This window comes from Lepisosteus oculatus, chromosome 17 (assembly GCF_040954835.1).
Source record: "Lepisosteus oculatus isolate fLepOcu1 chromosome 17, fLepOcu1.hap2, whole genome shotgun sequence".
Classification (NCBI taxonomy): domain Eukaryota; kingdom Metazoa; phylum Chordata; class Actinopteri; order Semionotiformes; family Lepisosteidae; genus Lepisosteus; species Lepisosteus oculatus.
In genome coordinates this window covers 16320310-16337527 of record NC_090712.1, presented here as the reverse complement: position 1 = coordinate 16337527, position 17218 = coordinate 16320310, and the positions used below count along the sequence as shown (strand labels likewise).

Below are 17218 nucleotides of genomic sequence, written 5' to 3'. Positions count from 1 at the left end.
TCAGCCTGCTTTCCAAGTGAGTACTGGGGGTTAATCCTTCCAGGGGTAATAGGCAGGCCGAAGCGTGATGCTGACCCAGTCACCTCCACCTCCAGTGTCGGATGGTCAAGAAAAATGGTGGCCTTTGCCCGCCATTCCCCATGGGCCTTGATGGCCTAAAAAGGGGCCTACCTACCTACTGAGGTTTTTCAGAAAATGACTCTTAAGAAAAAATTACCTGTTTAAAAGAAATACATTATATAAACTCAGACATTTTAAAATGTATTGATCCACCAAAATAAGGCGGTGATGCTGCCAAATAAAACCGAAGTCCGGGAACATCTTTCAGGCCTATACCATTCTTAAAGGGGCAGTTTTACGCTCTCCAAGAATTTCTATAGGTTGTATCAGATGTAAAAAATTCCTGAAATCTATGACCCTCTATTATGAGGGAAGTAAGGGAAATATAGCAATGCAGTTGCAATCAATATTTCCTCTTCCTTCAGTACTTTTCAGCACTTCTGTTGGAAGCTCTATGACATTTGGAATCCTCAGCATGATCCCATGCTGTGCTTGTGCAGGTCATGAGTGTTGGTAACTTTCACTCGCTCCTCCAATCATCTACAGGCCAGTATTCTTATCCTGACCCCTGTGGTGCCCAAACGAACTGATTAGAATTCATTTCACTGTCAGACTGCCACTTGCAATGTATTCCAAGCCACTCATCCCTGCTGTCAGTAACTTCCAGGTGAAAATAAGCGACTCTTGCCCTTTCCTGCAGATGCACGGACATTAACTTCCAGTACACTGTGTACTGTACCTGAAACCTGTAGAAGGTGCCGTCATCCTTAAGTGTTAGGACATGGTCAGAGATTGGAAAGAAGTAGCCATGTGCTGCCATCAATGTGCCAAGATGAAGAGCCTCAACTGTAACAAAGAAACAGACTTAATGGTTTTTAATCTTGTGATTAAAAACAGTGTAGCAAGGTTATCATTATCATATGTACTTCAGTTCCATTGAAAAATTGGCATTCACAGCATGTTGTATACACTTTTCAAACTTCAAAGTTGAAATAAAGGACACCTCAGTACAGTCATTCATAATTAACAGGCAATCAAAAGACTCAAAGAAACTTCTTTTGTGAGCTTCAAGATAAGAATAAAACAAAAATATTAAAATTGTGTAACTAGAGTCATGTAAGAAAACAGGGACTTAATTCTGTAAAGACAACACATGGAGTTTGAAGTAAAAAACCATGTTCTACAAAAAAGACAGTCGTCACTTTTATCAATACTACTGTAAAACCGAGAAAAACCTGCCTTAATGGCTACAAGATACATTCGTTCAGAGAAACATTCTGCTGTTTATAAGCAAGATTACAAAACCTCCGGCCTCCCCAAACAACCCCAATTAAACAAGTGAAAATAATTACACACTAAATATATCTCCCCTAAGACATCATATACCATCAAAGAAGCAGTGACAGGTTTGACAGGCAATTATCTGAGACACAGGACATGACCAATGGTTAAAAATGAGCAAGGCTGTATATTAGCCTCAGTTACAATTTTAACTGAGGTTTGTGAAATCAATGTTGCCTACTGTAACTGTATTGCCATGATATTCAAGTTAAGATTTAAAGAAATAAAATACAATTATTAACTTTGAAAGTGCACAAAACTCCTGTAGACAAATACTACACAATTCTCTCAAATTACCACTGTTGTAATTTTTGTCAATGTCTCGTGCAACCTTTGTACTGTTTATTATGTAAATAAATCCAATGTTTAATCTATGGTTTGTCAGGTTATCAAAGTTTATGTAGTGAATTATTTAATGTTGTGATGAAGAATAGTGATGTAAGTTCACAAAATTGTAAGCACTCTGTCTAAGGAATAAAAGTTTAATTTAAAAATGCAGCCTGTTGAGTTTAAATGAGCGTGTATGAAATATTAAAGGACATTTCTGAAAGCAAAAATAAGTTAAAAAATATTTTGCATTTAAATAATGACAGAAGTGGTTCAATTTTGAGTCTTTTATAAAATCTCTTGTATTATAATATCTTGTATTATTGCATTGTTATAGAGAGACAAATGAACCCAGTTTTAATCAAAACAACGTTTATCATTAACCCTGCCCTGATGGTGCAGTCTTGGTATACTCTTCCTTAATGATCTTAATGTCATCATTATTCTCTGTCAGTGCCACAGGCTGGTGACAATAAAAGCACTGTTGCAGTTCTGCCAGCTGCTGTTATGAGAGCCACCCACTGGTGTCCTTATCACAAGCACGGCGAGTGGTAGAGCACCACTTGATCCACAGTACAGAGAACAGCAGAGCCAAATACCAGTATGACTGCCTGCCAGCCATGCCTGCAAAAAGACCAAGAAAGGGTTCATTCTCCAGTATTCTCCAGGTTAATCCAGTATTATTTGAAATCGCTAGATGGAACGTGCTATCTACTGTAACTGTTAGAAATCTGTTACAATATGTATGCAATTAAAAAAATATTAAAAGTGTGTAGGTATTTAATTGTTATCCAGGTCAGTTTAAAACACCAGACCACTGGTTTATGCACAATCCCAACATTCTTACAAATGCATTAGTTACGAGACGCTTCTTGCAACTACCCAATGCAAAACTTTCATTACGCAGAGTACTGGGTTTGAAATGAGTTTTGTGGGTGGGTTTAAAAATAATGATTCAATCCCCATCTGAATTTTCTGTAAAAGATCTGTGAACATCACTAATTGGACAACAGTAGAGCATGTAGGTCAGGCTTTTGCAAAATATCCTCTTTGCTTCTAAAGCTACAAAGCAGCTAAGGAAAATAAACCAAACATTTCCAACCACATCCTATCAGATGTGCAATTTTGTTTTGTTTCTGTTTTCACTTTTAATCATTTCCCAGCATTAGCAGAGAGCTGGATTACCCATATTAGTTTCCAAGGTCAGCCATGAAACTTAAAAAAAGAGTCAGTATAGAAAATTGTAAAAGACACAGCTCCTGATGACTAATTTATCAGCTGGTATCTAAATGACACAGCAGATGGCATAAAAAGAATAATCCTGCACCTATCTCGGGCATAATTGCTCACTAGGCTGCAGGCAAATGTCTTTGTCATTTCCTTATGTTTCTACTGAATAAAGTTTAAAGATTCTTTGACCCCTTTCAATCTTTGTGAATTTTCTCTTTTTATTGCTGAGGCAGCTAAATGTACAGAACTGTTACAGCTTCATTCAGTATCTTCTTCACTAATGAGCTAGACTGTACTAGAAAATGAATATGGGTAATGTTGTGGCATTGATGTGGGTTTGGAAAATAGTAGCTTCATCAGCAATTATTGTCTCTGGTCAGGGTAAGGTTAAGTGAGATACGGTGTGGACAAGCTAACAATTTGTAAAAGGCTGGCAGATTTATGTTGTATGATGAACAAAGAGAATCCCAGTTGGCTCCTACTAAAATGTATTCAGTAATTTATTAGTGGGATTGAATGAATGGGATATACAGTACTAAGGTTACTGTACTCCCATACACACAATAACATGCTGAGTAGTTCTCCAAATACCAAAAAGAAATTACTATAACCTTACAGCCTGAGTGCACTAATTAGAAAAAGCATACTCTGGGAAAAGCATTGTATTATCTTAATAATACAATGACATTGAATTTGAAATTGATTCAAAATGGTCTGTTTTATACTACATTTACAGCAATCAACATGAAAGGTTCTATACATTTCTTGAGTCTTTGTTTGTTAAGGTATCATCCAGAATGTGTTTTAATTGGAATCTTCAAGAAGAAATAATACCGATACCTAGAGGGCATATTTAATTTTTGGTTGAGAAACCGACAAGGCTTTGGCATGGAATTCAATGAGCAGTGATGACTCTGATGTACGAATCTTTACATTTGGATGGAGTGGTTAGCATTGCTGCCTTGCAGTACTGGGGGCTCTGGGTCCAGCTGTAGACCTGGGGTGCTGTGTGGAGTTTTTATGTCCTCCTCTCTATACTGTACATGCTGGTAGGTGAATTGGCTTGTTTGTGTCTGTGTGACTGCCCTGCGATTGGAGTCCAGTCCAGGGTGCTATCCCTGCCTTGTGCCTGTTGCGTGCTCAGACAGACTCAGACTCCCCTGCGACCCAGAATTGGATGGAACTTAAAATTCTTTAACCATCTTGGTCAACCCAGTTTATTTCTTCCGTATAATCTACTGTATTGAGCTAATGGAGGAATTTAATTACTAGTGTGGTTTACAATGCACTTAGAATATTTAGCATTGCAGTAAAAGTTCACGTAGAGCCAATATTCAATATTACTTTGCTTGTTGTCTTAGGTATGCAGGTAAACAATGACTGATTTGTAAGATTCCCTTTTAATCAACATCATTAACATATTAAAGAAAATGACAGGCTGTAATGTTTACTGTAGCAAATGGAAAACCCAAAAAATAAAAACATTCTAAGACATTTGAGATATTTAGTCTTGTCATTAAATGACAAAAATGTATACAGTATATTCATTTAACAGCTTCAATTGATCCATTACTAAAAGTATTTCTAAAATTAAAGTAAATAATACACAGAGAGAATTTGTTACTGTATTATAGACACTCAACAGCATTTCATGCTTGATGGGTTTACTCAGTGAACAGTCATCGACTGTTCTTCATTGACTTTCCAATGTAATTTTATGTTAAACATGTTTTAACACTGATTCTGTGCAAGGCAGTTAAAGGTTTAAAAAAAAACTTGCATTTGAACCATATTTGGTGCTTACCAGAAATGCTTTACATTTAATTTTTCTCCAAAGACTTTCAAAGATAAGCCTCTTTAGCAAATAGTGTAAAACTGTACGATTTCCATCACCAGGAGAAGCCAGCAGAACCGCCCTGAGTTGAAGTACTGTATTCGTGGGAACATCCAACAGTGAACATCTGTGCAGTAGATGATTTTTCCTCCAGCAAAAGAGCCCAGCCAGGCCTGTCCTGCCTGTTTGCAAAAGGCACTGGGAAACTGCAGGCGGTCACTCACAGCATGAGAGAGGGAAGTGTTTTTCATCTGTACGATGAGCTCTAGCCTGTCACCTGACAATAACCTGATTTCCCAGGAGTACTGAGGTTTATTTTAACACTATGGCCCATGGCAAAAAAAAATGACAAGAGCTGGGATCAGAAAGTATTTTTTCATGTTTCATTTTATACTTGATTGCAAAGGTTAAGAAGGCCAAGGTTGAGAGAGGATTTATGCTTTGTTTGAACACTGTGCATCTTGAATACCAGAAAGTCTGACTGAAACAGCTCAAAATGCTTTTAATAAAATTACCCCATTTATTACAAGGAGAGTTTATTTTTACTTATTCATAGCCTTAAGAGAGTTCATCATAAGACTTTAGTTATTTTGTGTTTCTTAGTAATGAGTGCTGCATGAAAGAGAAAACTGTCCCGCCACATGCCACTTCACAAATATACTCTTACATTGTATCATTATCCATCCATTTTCTTATGGCTTTTTCCAATACAGGGGGGATGCTGGAGCCTATCCTGGCTAGCAAACATGCTTACATGCTCCAAGTACTTGCTGCACAATGTCTTTATAAATATATAAAGAAAGATGTTAACAAAATAAGGGAGACAGCCAATTACACCAATCAACAAATCTCTCTATTTTCCAGTACAGTGCCATACAGGTACAGTATGCTAAAGTATATTAGTATATACTGTGCATTAACACCGCTGTACCTAATCACCATCATCACCAAGCTAGCTACATCCAGTAAACTGAACTCAAACACCTCCCTTCACATTCATCTCAAGCATCCCTCCTCCACCCATCTCCATGTAGCAGTGCCCCTTCAGTGTGAACAGGCTTCGAGCCCTTTCGTCCTGTGACCAGGAGGCGACCCATTAGCCAGGTGGGTTAAGCACATTTCTTTTCTCACCAAGTAATCACAAAGCATTCAATTTATGGATGATGATGTCCCCAGTGAAGTAAATATTATCATTCTAAAAAGACAGTCCACAACCAGGAGGAAAAGTGCACAGGCTGCAGCTAGGAGCAGAAGGGAAAATGCCTATAACTGAGCTCATAATCTAAACTTCACACCTGTCAGTCCATTTAAAAAAGAAATATGCCATGTTGATGCCATTTAAGTTAATCACAATGCTCCAGCAAGCCCTCCACCCTGCAGGATTCCTGCATCAGACAGGACTTCTTCCCAACCAGCATGGCCGCCCCACTGGGGGGGTTCAGCAGGATTATTTTGGGACAGCAACCGTCAAAATTGTTATTCTTGCTCTACAGTCAATCAATGTGTACTTGTGATCATGTGATGAATATGAATGATAAGTAAAAAATTATATTTTAATCGATCGCAGTGCATTTATTTCCTCAGAGGGAAAATGTAACCAAATACTGACTTATATTCCGATTATACCCTGAAATGTACTTAATGTGAATGGGCCCCAGTACTTACGGTGTCTTGAAATCACCTGGTTGAACACAAAGTAGGTTTTTGTTTCAACACATTCAAATGGATAACAGAATTACCCAAAACTAAAATGTATATTGTATTTATCATTTAATGTATATGAATCACATGATTACAAATACAAATAACTAAATAACAAAAATATGTTTGTCTCTTTTGTCCCAATTCTTTTGGAGGGGCAATGTACACATATAAAAAACTACTCATACTACAGAGAATGTGAAAATGCAAAGCAAGGATTGGGAAAAATAATCTATATACAGTGTTTTTAAAGATAATAAAATGTACATTATTGACCCCATAACACATTCATTTTCCCTGCTGTTGTTTCAGTCCAAGGCCATTCAGCACACCACATAATTTTTCCCCACATACTAAGTGATTATTCTAGATAAGACTTTATTGATCCCGTAGGGAAATTGATGTGTTACAGCAGTCCAGTCCAAGACAAGCAAATAATTACTGGAAGACTCCAGCTTCAGTGCCTCCAAAAAGCATGATAATCTATCCATGCTCTAATACTTTATATAAAAAAAACTTTTCTAGCATTGATGAAAATTCATATTTAACAATTTGTCAGTTGTGGCCTAATATTTTAGCCTACTGGAGTCAACTTGGTTTCATATGTATAAAAGTTTTAAAAAATCAAGATCAAATCTCTTCCTCACAACCTTTTACTTAAACCGGAAAGATTCTTCAATAGGTAATCATAAATGAATCTTATTGCCAATTTTTTAACACTCTCCAAAACAGGCAATCCAGTAGATGTTTTGTTATATGTTTACATATATTCATGAGGAATGTGTGTTATGAGAAATGCCATTAAAATAAAAGCTGTCAGATGGAATATTGTATGTTTAAACAGGAAAACAATAAATAAATGATTAAATCAGTAAAATGGAGTGTCACAACAACACTATCAGGGCTAAAAAAAAAGCACACACGATAGAATCATTGATAGTCAAGAATGAAGCCAACTTCTCTCACACGAAAGACCAAAAATACACAGCAACTGACTAAACAACAGAAAACAGAAACTACTTCCTCTGGAGTAAGATCTGTGGTTCGCAAAGACGATGAAATTAAAATGGCACCACCCTGCACTTCTGCCATTGGGTGCCATGAAAGATTTTAATAGGTATCCAGACTAATCCATCTGCAATAACTGCCAGAAATCATTTGCCAAACTGATTGTTAACACTGGAGTAAAATAGGCACATTATTGTGACTGGATATCGTGAATATTTAGTAGATGTTGAAAGATACAGCTCGGCAAGTCAATTTCTCACCTGCATTCAAACCAAATTTACATGGAATGCAAGGAGGGATTTTTGTGCCCACAGCTTTTTCACTCCATGAAACAAAAACAAGTCGGTTCTGTCATGTTGCATCTATTTTGGTGACAATGACAAAATGTTGTTGTTTTTTTAATACCAACCACTATTCAAACATAAATAATGTAATTCTACAAAGAAAGCAGATAAATAGTATCAAACTAAAAGGGAGTATTACCTTGATCTTCGATACTAAGGTTTTTGATCATCCACTGCACAATATCAGAACCTGAAAGAAAACAAACATGAAAGATCAAATAACAGTAGAATCTAAAGTCATACAAAAGACATCAAAAGCATCATCTTTTGACTATTTTTGACTATATGCAAATAATTTTCAAGTAGAACTATGTGGGTAGTTAAATGCCCACCTAAACAAATTATCCACTTTTTTCAGTGATTTGGGGCCGCCTACTACTATCCATTAATTCAGATTAGAAGATGGTGATGATACAGACCGTATGTACTACAATAGTCAATATACAATCTGGTGAACAGCACAATCCACCCACTGCTGTAACTATAGCTTCAGGGTTAATCTAGATTAAATGATTTCTAATGAAATCGACACGGTGTGACATACAGAGTTCACATTTTCATTACTAATCGTTAATAACATTTCAAAGACAAAATTCCCGAAAGTCCTGAATACATCAAAAACGCATTTTAACTATCAGCATTTGAAATGCCTAAGGCAAGTCTGGTATCAATATGCAGGGAAAAGTGTCTGTTCTGTTCTAAACGTGTAAATATAAAGAATATATTGTTTGATAACAACTTGGTTAACATCTTCACTGGATTTTTTGATTATGCTGGAATTAAAATCATCACCCAATCCACACACATTGTAGCCTATAAAAAATGAAAATGCAAGCAGTGAAATAATTGAAAGTTCATGTGAAATGCATTGTCATTCCTACTGTGAACCCTTGTTTGGTGCAAAAAGAATTTGCCTGAAGTCAATTTTTACTTCTTTCGGATCAGTATGAAACATTAAGCATCTGAAATCTACAAATCAATAAGGTAAGCTTATCAGCATAGATAGGATTTAAAGGAATACTCAGATCAATGAGAGCACAGTACAAAACGAAATTAACTGAAAAAAATTTCAAGTATAGCCTTTCATTTTCATTCAAATGGAGAGTAACTTCAAATTTCATTTCTATATAACAATTTTCTAGTAATTTAACATTGTTTTAAGATTGAAATGCAAAAAGATGTAGGAAACGTATTGAAAATCAACACAGACAACTGCCTACCTGCTACCCCAGCTTTTCGCACATGAAATCAACACCAGCTGCTCAGATATTCTAAATTTAAGCTTTTTTAATTATCACTTTCACTCCTCTAACTTTGGGGACAGGCCTGTAACAAGTAACACATACATGGAAGGAGTTCTGTGACCATATGGAGCTGTATAAATAAGCAAGGCATTTATTTGAAGATCTGCCACTTTTTTTGGCTGACTTTATGTCAAGTTGCCAAGAGAATGGCTTTCTTGAGCCTACTTTCAAGCATAGATACTAATGCATAGATACCACATGAAACATTATAATGTATTCGTTTCATCTCTCCCCGTATGCCAAAGGGTAGCTAATCCACTTTTGAAACAAAGTGGAGTTCCTGGAATCCTTTCATTTTTTTGTGAAAATGTTTAATGTATAATCCTTGGAATGATAATTTCTTATAGATACAGCCATAAAATATATATATTTGAATCCGGTATTGCTCACACCTGGAGAACGCTCCACAACCAAAACGTTGTTTCCTTTCTTGTCTTTTCAGTATGGATTAAACTTTTACTTGTTCCTTAAAATATTGTTATGCATACCCGAAGGTCTAGGGGTATATGGAGTGCGCCATTGAAGGAACCCCAGGCGTGCAGGAAGAAATCTTTGGGGCAGTGAGATAGTTGTAACGAATTACAGCAGGTAAATAGAAGTGGGATATGTACAATTTGAATAGGTGACTGGTATGGGCGTAAGGAAATATGAGTGGTGCCAAAGGAACGAAAATAAACAAAATGGAGCTGGCTAATAAAGTGAGGAGAAGCTGACGTACTGTAACTACAAAAAAAAAACCCCGAAAACCCAAGTCTTCGGCGCCTTCTTACGCCCTGGCTAACCTCCCAAAACCATACAAGACAAAAGGCACTCGCCCGTCCTAAACTAGTGTTTCTAATACAAACTACGTGTGCACAGTGTTACCCGACAACCATAACTCTTTACACTAAAGTTCACACAAATGTACAAGTGAGCTACGAATACAAATAAAATGGGGGAAAGAGTGTAGACAGGGAATAGGGAATAAAAGAGCACAGAGGTTGATACTGTATAACACGTCTGGACAAACCAAAATACAAGGAGGAGACGAACACAAACCAACAAAGCCGAAGCATCACGAACGAGAACGAAGAAAGCCGAAGCAAACCGAAGCCGAGCGAAAGGCCCCTTACCCTCTCAAAGTTTCCAAGTTAAATTCCGAAGAAGCTGAGTTCTGATTGGTCGAGAAGCTGATTACGAATGACGAATTACGGCCAGGTGAATGAATTAATGAACCAATGGGGAGGGAGGACAACCAAAGTCAGGAAGTGTGGAACACAGAAACAAAACAAACACACATGGACCGCACTGGGACGTAAGAATATATATTGTATACTATGCAATAAGGTTAAAAGTTATGAAAACATTCCCCACTAATAAAAAACGAAACACCTGATGATATCTGAAAAAAATAAAGAAAATTAAAACTTAGTCAAAAGTGTGTTCCTTCCTTATTTTCAAATTGTTTTGCTATTTATTAACTCTTCATAAAAGAGTGCTTTCTCTACTTTGATAAAATGAGGAGTACAGGTACTGTAGGTGGAGGAATGAATTATACAATGACTGTATGATAATTCAAGAGTGTTATGCGTCAGTGATACAGATCCTTTCAGTTGTGGGATTTATAGAAAGTGATTTTTTTACACAGTTCTTGAGTATTAGTCCTTAAGGAAATAAATTAATGAAATCAGGTTTTTTATTGTATAAAAGTCACAGGTTAGAGGTGTTCTCAGAACTGCAAACAGTTCTGAACAGAAGTGCCACTCAAAAATGTCATATAAAGTGTATTTTCAACTAAATATTCATCAAACATTTCAATGTCATAGCATCTTACAAGTCAAAACTGTTCTCCTTTGGTATAGTCAACTGATAATTGAAGTGTAAGGGCCCAAAAGGAAAGATTTGCAAAGAGCTAAGACAGTTCTGTAGATGTTTAAATGTGTCCTACAGACGGTATAAACACTATGTTTTTGCTTTCAAGGTTTAGCAATAAGACAGTCATCTGATATTTTAAATGTTGTCCCAGCAAAACACAAACCAGGATCTAGGTGCTGCGTATGTTGATTAATATGTGTAAGTTCCACATTTCCCTGGATTTTCAACCAAACCTTTCTCTGCAAAAAGACATATAGTACCATTATTTTAAATTATCATACATAATATAAAGGTATCAATGGCATTTAATGTTTTTTTTTTGTGTGAAAGGGTGATCTATTTCACTAACATTCATTACCCTGACAGAAAATCATTTCCTGTCAGGTCCTTTTAACAGTGTTTAAGTGATTACTTTAATACGTCTAACTGGAGGGATAACACAACTAAAAATGGCATTGTAGAAGATCACGGAATACCTTGATTGGCATTGCTTTTCAGTAAGAATAAACAAATGTCATTTCAGAAACCCCGTTTAACAATTTAAATACAGCACAATGACTGCTTGAAAAACTTGAAAAACAAATGTTAGTACAAAAGAAAACAGTCTTCCAGCATTTTAACAGCATTTACAAAGCAGTCTTACAGCATTTTAAAATATGCCTTTTCTAGAACAGAGAACCAAAAGAGAATTTATAAATCTTCCTATTAACTATCTTTTTTTAACACTCTGCAGGTGAGTGACACGCTATTTTCATTTCCTGAGATATACAACAATCAATCAGGTAAGAAAGAATAAGTGTCTTTAGGGTTTTCTGCTTTACAATATCTCACCTGGATTGGAGTGGTATATTCCAAAATTTTGGGGGGATAAACTGCAGAAAGTTCAGAATTCTGATTGTGATTGTAAGTGATGTCTATTGTTTTCAAACAGTACTCCAAAGTAATAATTCAGACACCTACAGACATCTAGCCATTCTTTCTGTTTGTTTTCAGGTATGTTGTTTCACTAGGAATGACAACACCCAAGATTAAAGCGTCATTAAAGGAATATGGAGCGACATTTTGGCTTAACCTGCTTGGCTGTGGGCTGACCTCCCGGTCAGGGGACAAGGAGGCCATGACCCCCATGCAGGGTGACCAAGGGGCAGCTGCAGAGGTGGAGATGAGGTGGAGGTGGGATGCGAGAGAGAAAGATAGGGATTTCGTAGGTATTTATAGCGTTTGGGAGAGGAATGGATTGTCAAGAGCGATTGCTAATTACTGACTGCTGAGTCTGAATGAACTTGGTTGTTGTCATCCCTCCCGAACGTTTGTTATAAACTCCATATGTCACTTTGATATTTTTGAGAGTTTGTTTAATGCATATATTTTAGCAGTTTCTTTAATCAGATGTCAGCAGACCTGTCTGTATCTTTTGAAAGGTCTCCTAGGACTAGCGTATTGCAACAGGAGTCTCATAGGTTGGGGAAAACAGAGTCTTAGGTTAGTCTATAAGCACTGGATATACCATATCTAATTTCCTATAAAAACTTAAAAAAGGTTTTAAAACACCAAATGAAAAGAATTCACATTTTGACATAGTAAACAGTAAAGATATTAATACCTGAAATGAAGAACAACCCTTTGGTAAAGCTGGGCTTCAGACTAGCGAGATACTGAAGCAGAATGTGCAGACTTAGAAAATACAGCATTTACAGTGAGATTCACTTGGGTTAAGAAAACAGCTTTGGGAAAAAAGGGAAAAGGTTTGGTAATGGAATCCAAAATTCATATCCAATAAGGTGATTTTGGATTACTGTGCTTTTGTATATTAATCTACTGTACCACTTGTCAAACAGCTTTGACTCTCTACTGCTACAATACTGTTTAGATGTACTGTAGCTGAAACATTTGACTGAATTAATTTGAAGAATTTCTAAAATATTTACCCAATATTCTCCCCAAGACCTTATGTAAATGTGCCACTGTCAATAAATTGCATTATTATGTATTAATATGTAAGCCTTTAAAAGCTTCACAAAAGTGCATAGAGCTACAGTATGCATACTACAGTGGTTCACTGAGTTTTGAAGCAGTTTTAGTGATCAGTGTTCGTGCATCCTGGACTTAAGATTGCCAAAGTTTAAAGGATTGGTGTAATTAATGGTTCAGGCCATAAACACCAATGGTCTCTTGCTGGCAGTGGTAATTGGCCAGGAGCTGTGGGGTGTAGGATTGGGATTAGTGTCCCTGGGGTCTCTGGGCTTTCAGTGAAACAGCAGCTCTCTTCCTGTAATGCACTGTGGAGCTTGAAGTGTGTCAAAAGAGGAATGGGTTTGGAGTGAGACATCAAAAAACAAATGGCAAATTACAGACTGGAATAAAAAGATAAAAATGATAGAGGAATACATCAATGCACCCAAAGAAAATTCATAACTTTTAACGCTGGCCAAAGTAAGAATATTGGTTAAAAATCAGGTTTCTTATAATTGCTATAGTAACCTCTACATGAAGTCATTACCTTTGTCACAGATAAAAATATAGTATGATGATAAATATGCTAAAGTTTTACAAGTAAAAATGTAATAGTCTATTATTGACTGATTCACCATTTTTTTAGAATGAAAGTGCTTTTTATACAAGAATTTCAAAGTAACTGAAAAATGAAACGATGACCTTAGAACTATGAAGCTTCCAAGCAAACAGTAAGTTAAGCAGCACTATTTCAAATGTGTAACATAATGGTTGTGCTAAATAGTACATACAGTATGGGGTTAAATTGCAAAGTGATCATACATTTTCAGAATGTTTTTAAATATTTTTTAAGACATGTATCTTACATAATCCGTTCTTGCAGAGTTATAAGGCACAGACTCTGAAGTGAACATGTGGCTAAGTTACTAATTTTCACATTTGTATCCTTTACAAAAAGTCATTGGTCTCTTATGTCTATTTTTAAAATGCTTACGAATCGCTGATGAACAGTTTGCTGATCTCATCATCTGTGCTGCTTTTCCTGGTTTCTGTTACTCTTTGATTTCCTTTTCATACAGCATGTTTTACATGACCTGGAAATTCGATTCCCAGCTATCTTTGATAACTTGCTGGAGTGTGGGATTCCATAGCAATGCATCTGAGGCAGAAATAGCTTTCTGTCTAAAACTATCTGTAGGCAAACCACTGATTATGCTTTCTTGTCTCGAATGTTAATTCATTGTGCAGCTACACTGTGCAAGTAATTAAATGAAACAATAATGACTGCAACAAAGTTCATTGATGGGGCTAATATTATGTTTTCTGTGGAACTGATGGTCATAATAATATTTCACGTGATACTATTTAATTTGATAAATATACTTTAATTCTATATTTTGCATTCACAAGCATTATTCATTCTTCTAGGACTGGGAAATTAATACTGTATGCAGTATCTATACAATCCTGTTTGCTACCTTTCTTCCTACCAGAATCTTTGTAAGTAATGTACAGTATATATCTCACTGAGCACACTGTTCACTGAGATCACACTTAGGAGGAAAACACTTCTATAGCTACTGTACAAAAGAGTATTACAAAATAGTCACAATGTGAAAGTTAAAATAGTAGAACAATGTTACAATTCAATGCAGTTCTCAGACTTAATGTAACCTACATGCTCTTTCCTATTTCATATACGGCAGAAGGTATGTACATTACAGTGGCTTCCTTTTCCTATTCATCTCCTTCACCTACAACAGGTATGAAGCAGTGTTCTTCTGAAACGAATTCAGACTGAGGCATTTCTCGTACCCCTACTCCTAATGCAACCCTTTCTCTGTGGGGAACTCATTGTGAAATGGAACCATATTTATTAATACAATGGGGATAAAGGAAAACTCCCTGCTGAGACGCTAGGATAATTACTTACTGTGGACACACTAATGAACTACACGATCCTCCAAGCAGCGAGTCTGCTTTCAGCAATTTGGAAATCACACTGGTCCTTCCATATGAAAATCAGAACTGGCATTGTGCAAGAGGAGTCACAACAAAGCAGTGTGCAATGTGACTGTATGTCATGAAATGTTCCTTGCAAATAAAGCTTGCAGGTGCAAAGAGGTGCTGCATGCAACACCAAATGGCACACCCACAAAAGCACAGAAATAGGGTGCCTTCCTGTCCAGCATCAAACTGTTTGCAAAACAGCACAGAAACCTGAGCAATATACTGAGCTAAATGACTGTCAGGAAAGTGGGACAGAGAAAATAGGACAGTGCAGTGGGTGGTGGCCCCAATTAACAAGCAGACCTGAGATCAATAGAAATAATGATGTGCAGGATCCTCTGGTCTGAACAGGCCCTTTGGCATTTCTGGATGTGACTGCATGTGCCTGGACACTATAGTGGAATGAGCAGGTGACAGAGAACCAGGTACAGTAGATCCCATATCAAGTTAGGGTTCCTCATGGCACTTCTTAGTTAATGCACTCTCCAAAATTCAGACATGATCCATGTGTTGTTCCACTTATATACAGTACTGTATATACCGTATGATGCTCCACTTTTAGGTGCAGCCTACAGTCCAATATCACTTTACACATTGCAAATAATGTTTACATGACCTTACATGAAACAGGTTATCCAAAACTACAGTAATGATGCAGAATACAAACAGGACAACACACCAGTTCTGTAATAACATAAAAACCATATCTGTGCAATACACATGAATGCATATGTGAATGGTGTCTGAATGTATACTGTTAAACAAGGGTCTCCAACCCAGGTCCTGAAGAACCCCAATACAGTAAAGCACTGTAGGCCATGTGTATTAAAACATCTGTAAACTATTGTTTAATTACACATGTAATCTGTTCAATTAAGAGAACTCATGTTATTGAGAGCTGAAGAGTACTGATATTGTAGCTCTAAATGATGTCAAAATCACTCAATTTAATAAATCACCTATTTAAAGAAAGCTGTGATGGCGGCCAGCAGCACCTGCTAGACTGGGGCTCTCCAGACCAGGGCTGGAATCCCTGCTCTAAAGTGTAATGACAGTCAGGGGGAAAGAAGGCTAAAGTGCAGGGTGCCTTATAATTTTGTCACAGTTTGCATTAAATGTGCTCTCTTGCACACTGGCTTCACTTCATCTTCTTCATCTTCCAGTAGCTCTATTATGATGTCACTACTTAGCTGATATCCGTATGTAATTTATAGCGGTGTGGCAAAGAACTATCCTCTTCCCCTCTTATTTATTGTGCATGTTATTGGTGGCAGCACCTCATTCACACAACTCTCACAGGTGCCATTCTTTCGGTTTTGTTTTCCTTAGCCTTACTTTCATGGTTTGTTCATCGTGATAGGGGGAAGACATGCTTATTTTATTTAACTTATTTTAGGGTGGCAAGGTGACACAGTGTTTAGCATTGCGGCCTCACAGCGCTGGGTACAAAGAGCAATTCCAGACCCTGAGTGCTCTCTGCGTGGAGGTTGTCTGTTCTTCTTGTGTTCGTGTAGGATTCTCCTGGTAATCCAGTTTTCCGCAGTCAATAGACATACTAGTATGGTAATTGGCTTGTAGGAAATTTGCCCTGAGGTGACTGTATCTGTGTCTGTGTGCGCCACCCAGGGTGTAACCTGCCTTGTGCCCATTGCTTGGTTCTTCCATGACCCTGAATTGGATGAAAGGGTTAGAAAATGGATGGATGAACAGTTTTTTTCTGCTGTAATTAGACTTGCTACAGGTCACAGTATTTTGATTGTCTCATTTTAATGTCAAGCAAACCTTGATTGTATGATTTTCACGCTGTCTTTTTCAAAGCTCTCATGGAACACGCCCATACTGAAATGAGGGCAGCGTGATAAACACTTATTTAGTTGTGGGTCTGTCATTGGAGCGGAGCTAGTTTGGACTCGGTGACGTCATCGCCCTCCCTGCACGTAGCGGGGACCTCAGCCGCCTGGGCTGGGGGAGCTCTAATTAAGCTCACTCGGCTGGTTCCTTGTTGCATTACACCGGAGACTCGGGTTAGCGCCCAGGTGTTGCAGGACGAACCGGCGGGGTGACCACAATGGTCACATCATTATTCACATTCAGACATTTTACTATGCTGGAAATGATGAAATGGACTCATAAGCTATTTGGTCATTCATCATGACAGTGAGTGGTTTTTCATACTGTATATGAGGCACATTATTCTTTTTCCAAAAGACCGTTGAAAATCCTGCTACTGTTTTGGAGACAAATTAGTGTTT

At 37.3% G+C, this 17218-nt stretch overlaps 1 protein-coding gene across 4 annotated transcripts in view; it reads right to left on the bottom strand.

Annotated features, from left to right (window-relative positions):
* The window catches only part of LOC102698711 (regulator of G protein signaling 7), a 96159-nt gene that overhangs the window by 42590 nt on the left and 36351 nt on the right, over positions 1 to 17218 (bottom strand). For all 4 annotated transcript variants that reach the window (XM_015363243.2, XM_069179875.1, XM_006638661.3 and 1 more), the window contains exons 4-5: positions 7985 to 8035; positions 800 to 906 (exon numbers count right to left, since the gene is read on the bottom strand). In XM_015363243.2, coding sequence (XP_015218729.1) covers positions 800 to 906; positions 7985 to 8035 — 158 coding nt within the window. The remainder of the gene's footprint in view (positions 1 to 799; positions 907 to 7984; positions 8036 to 17218) is intronic.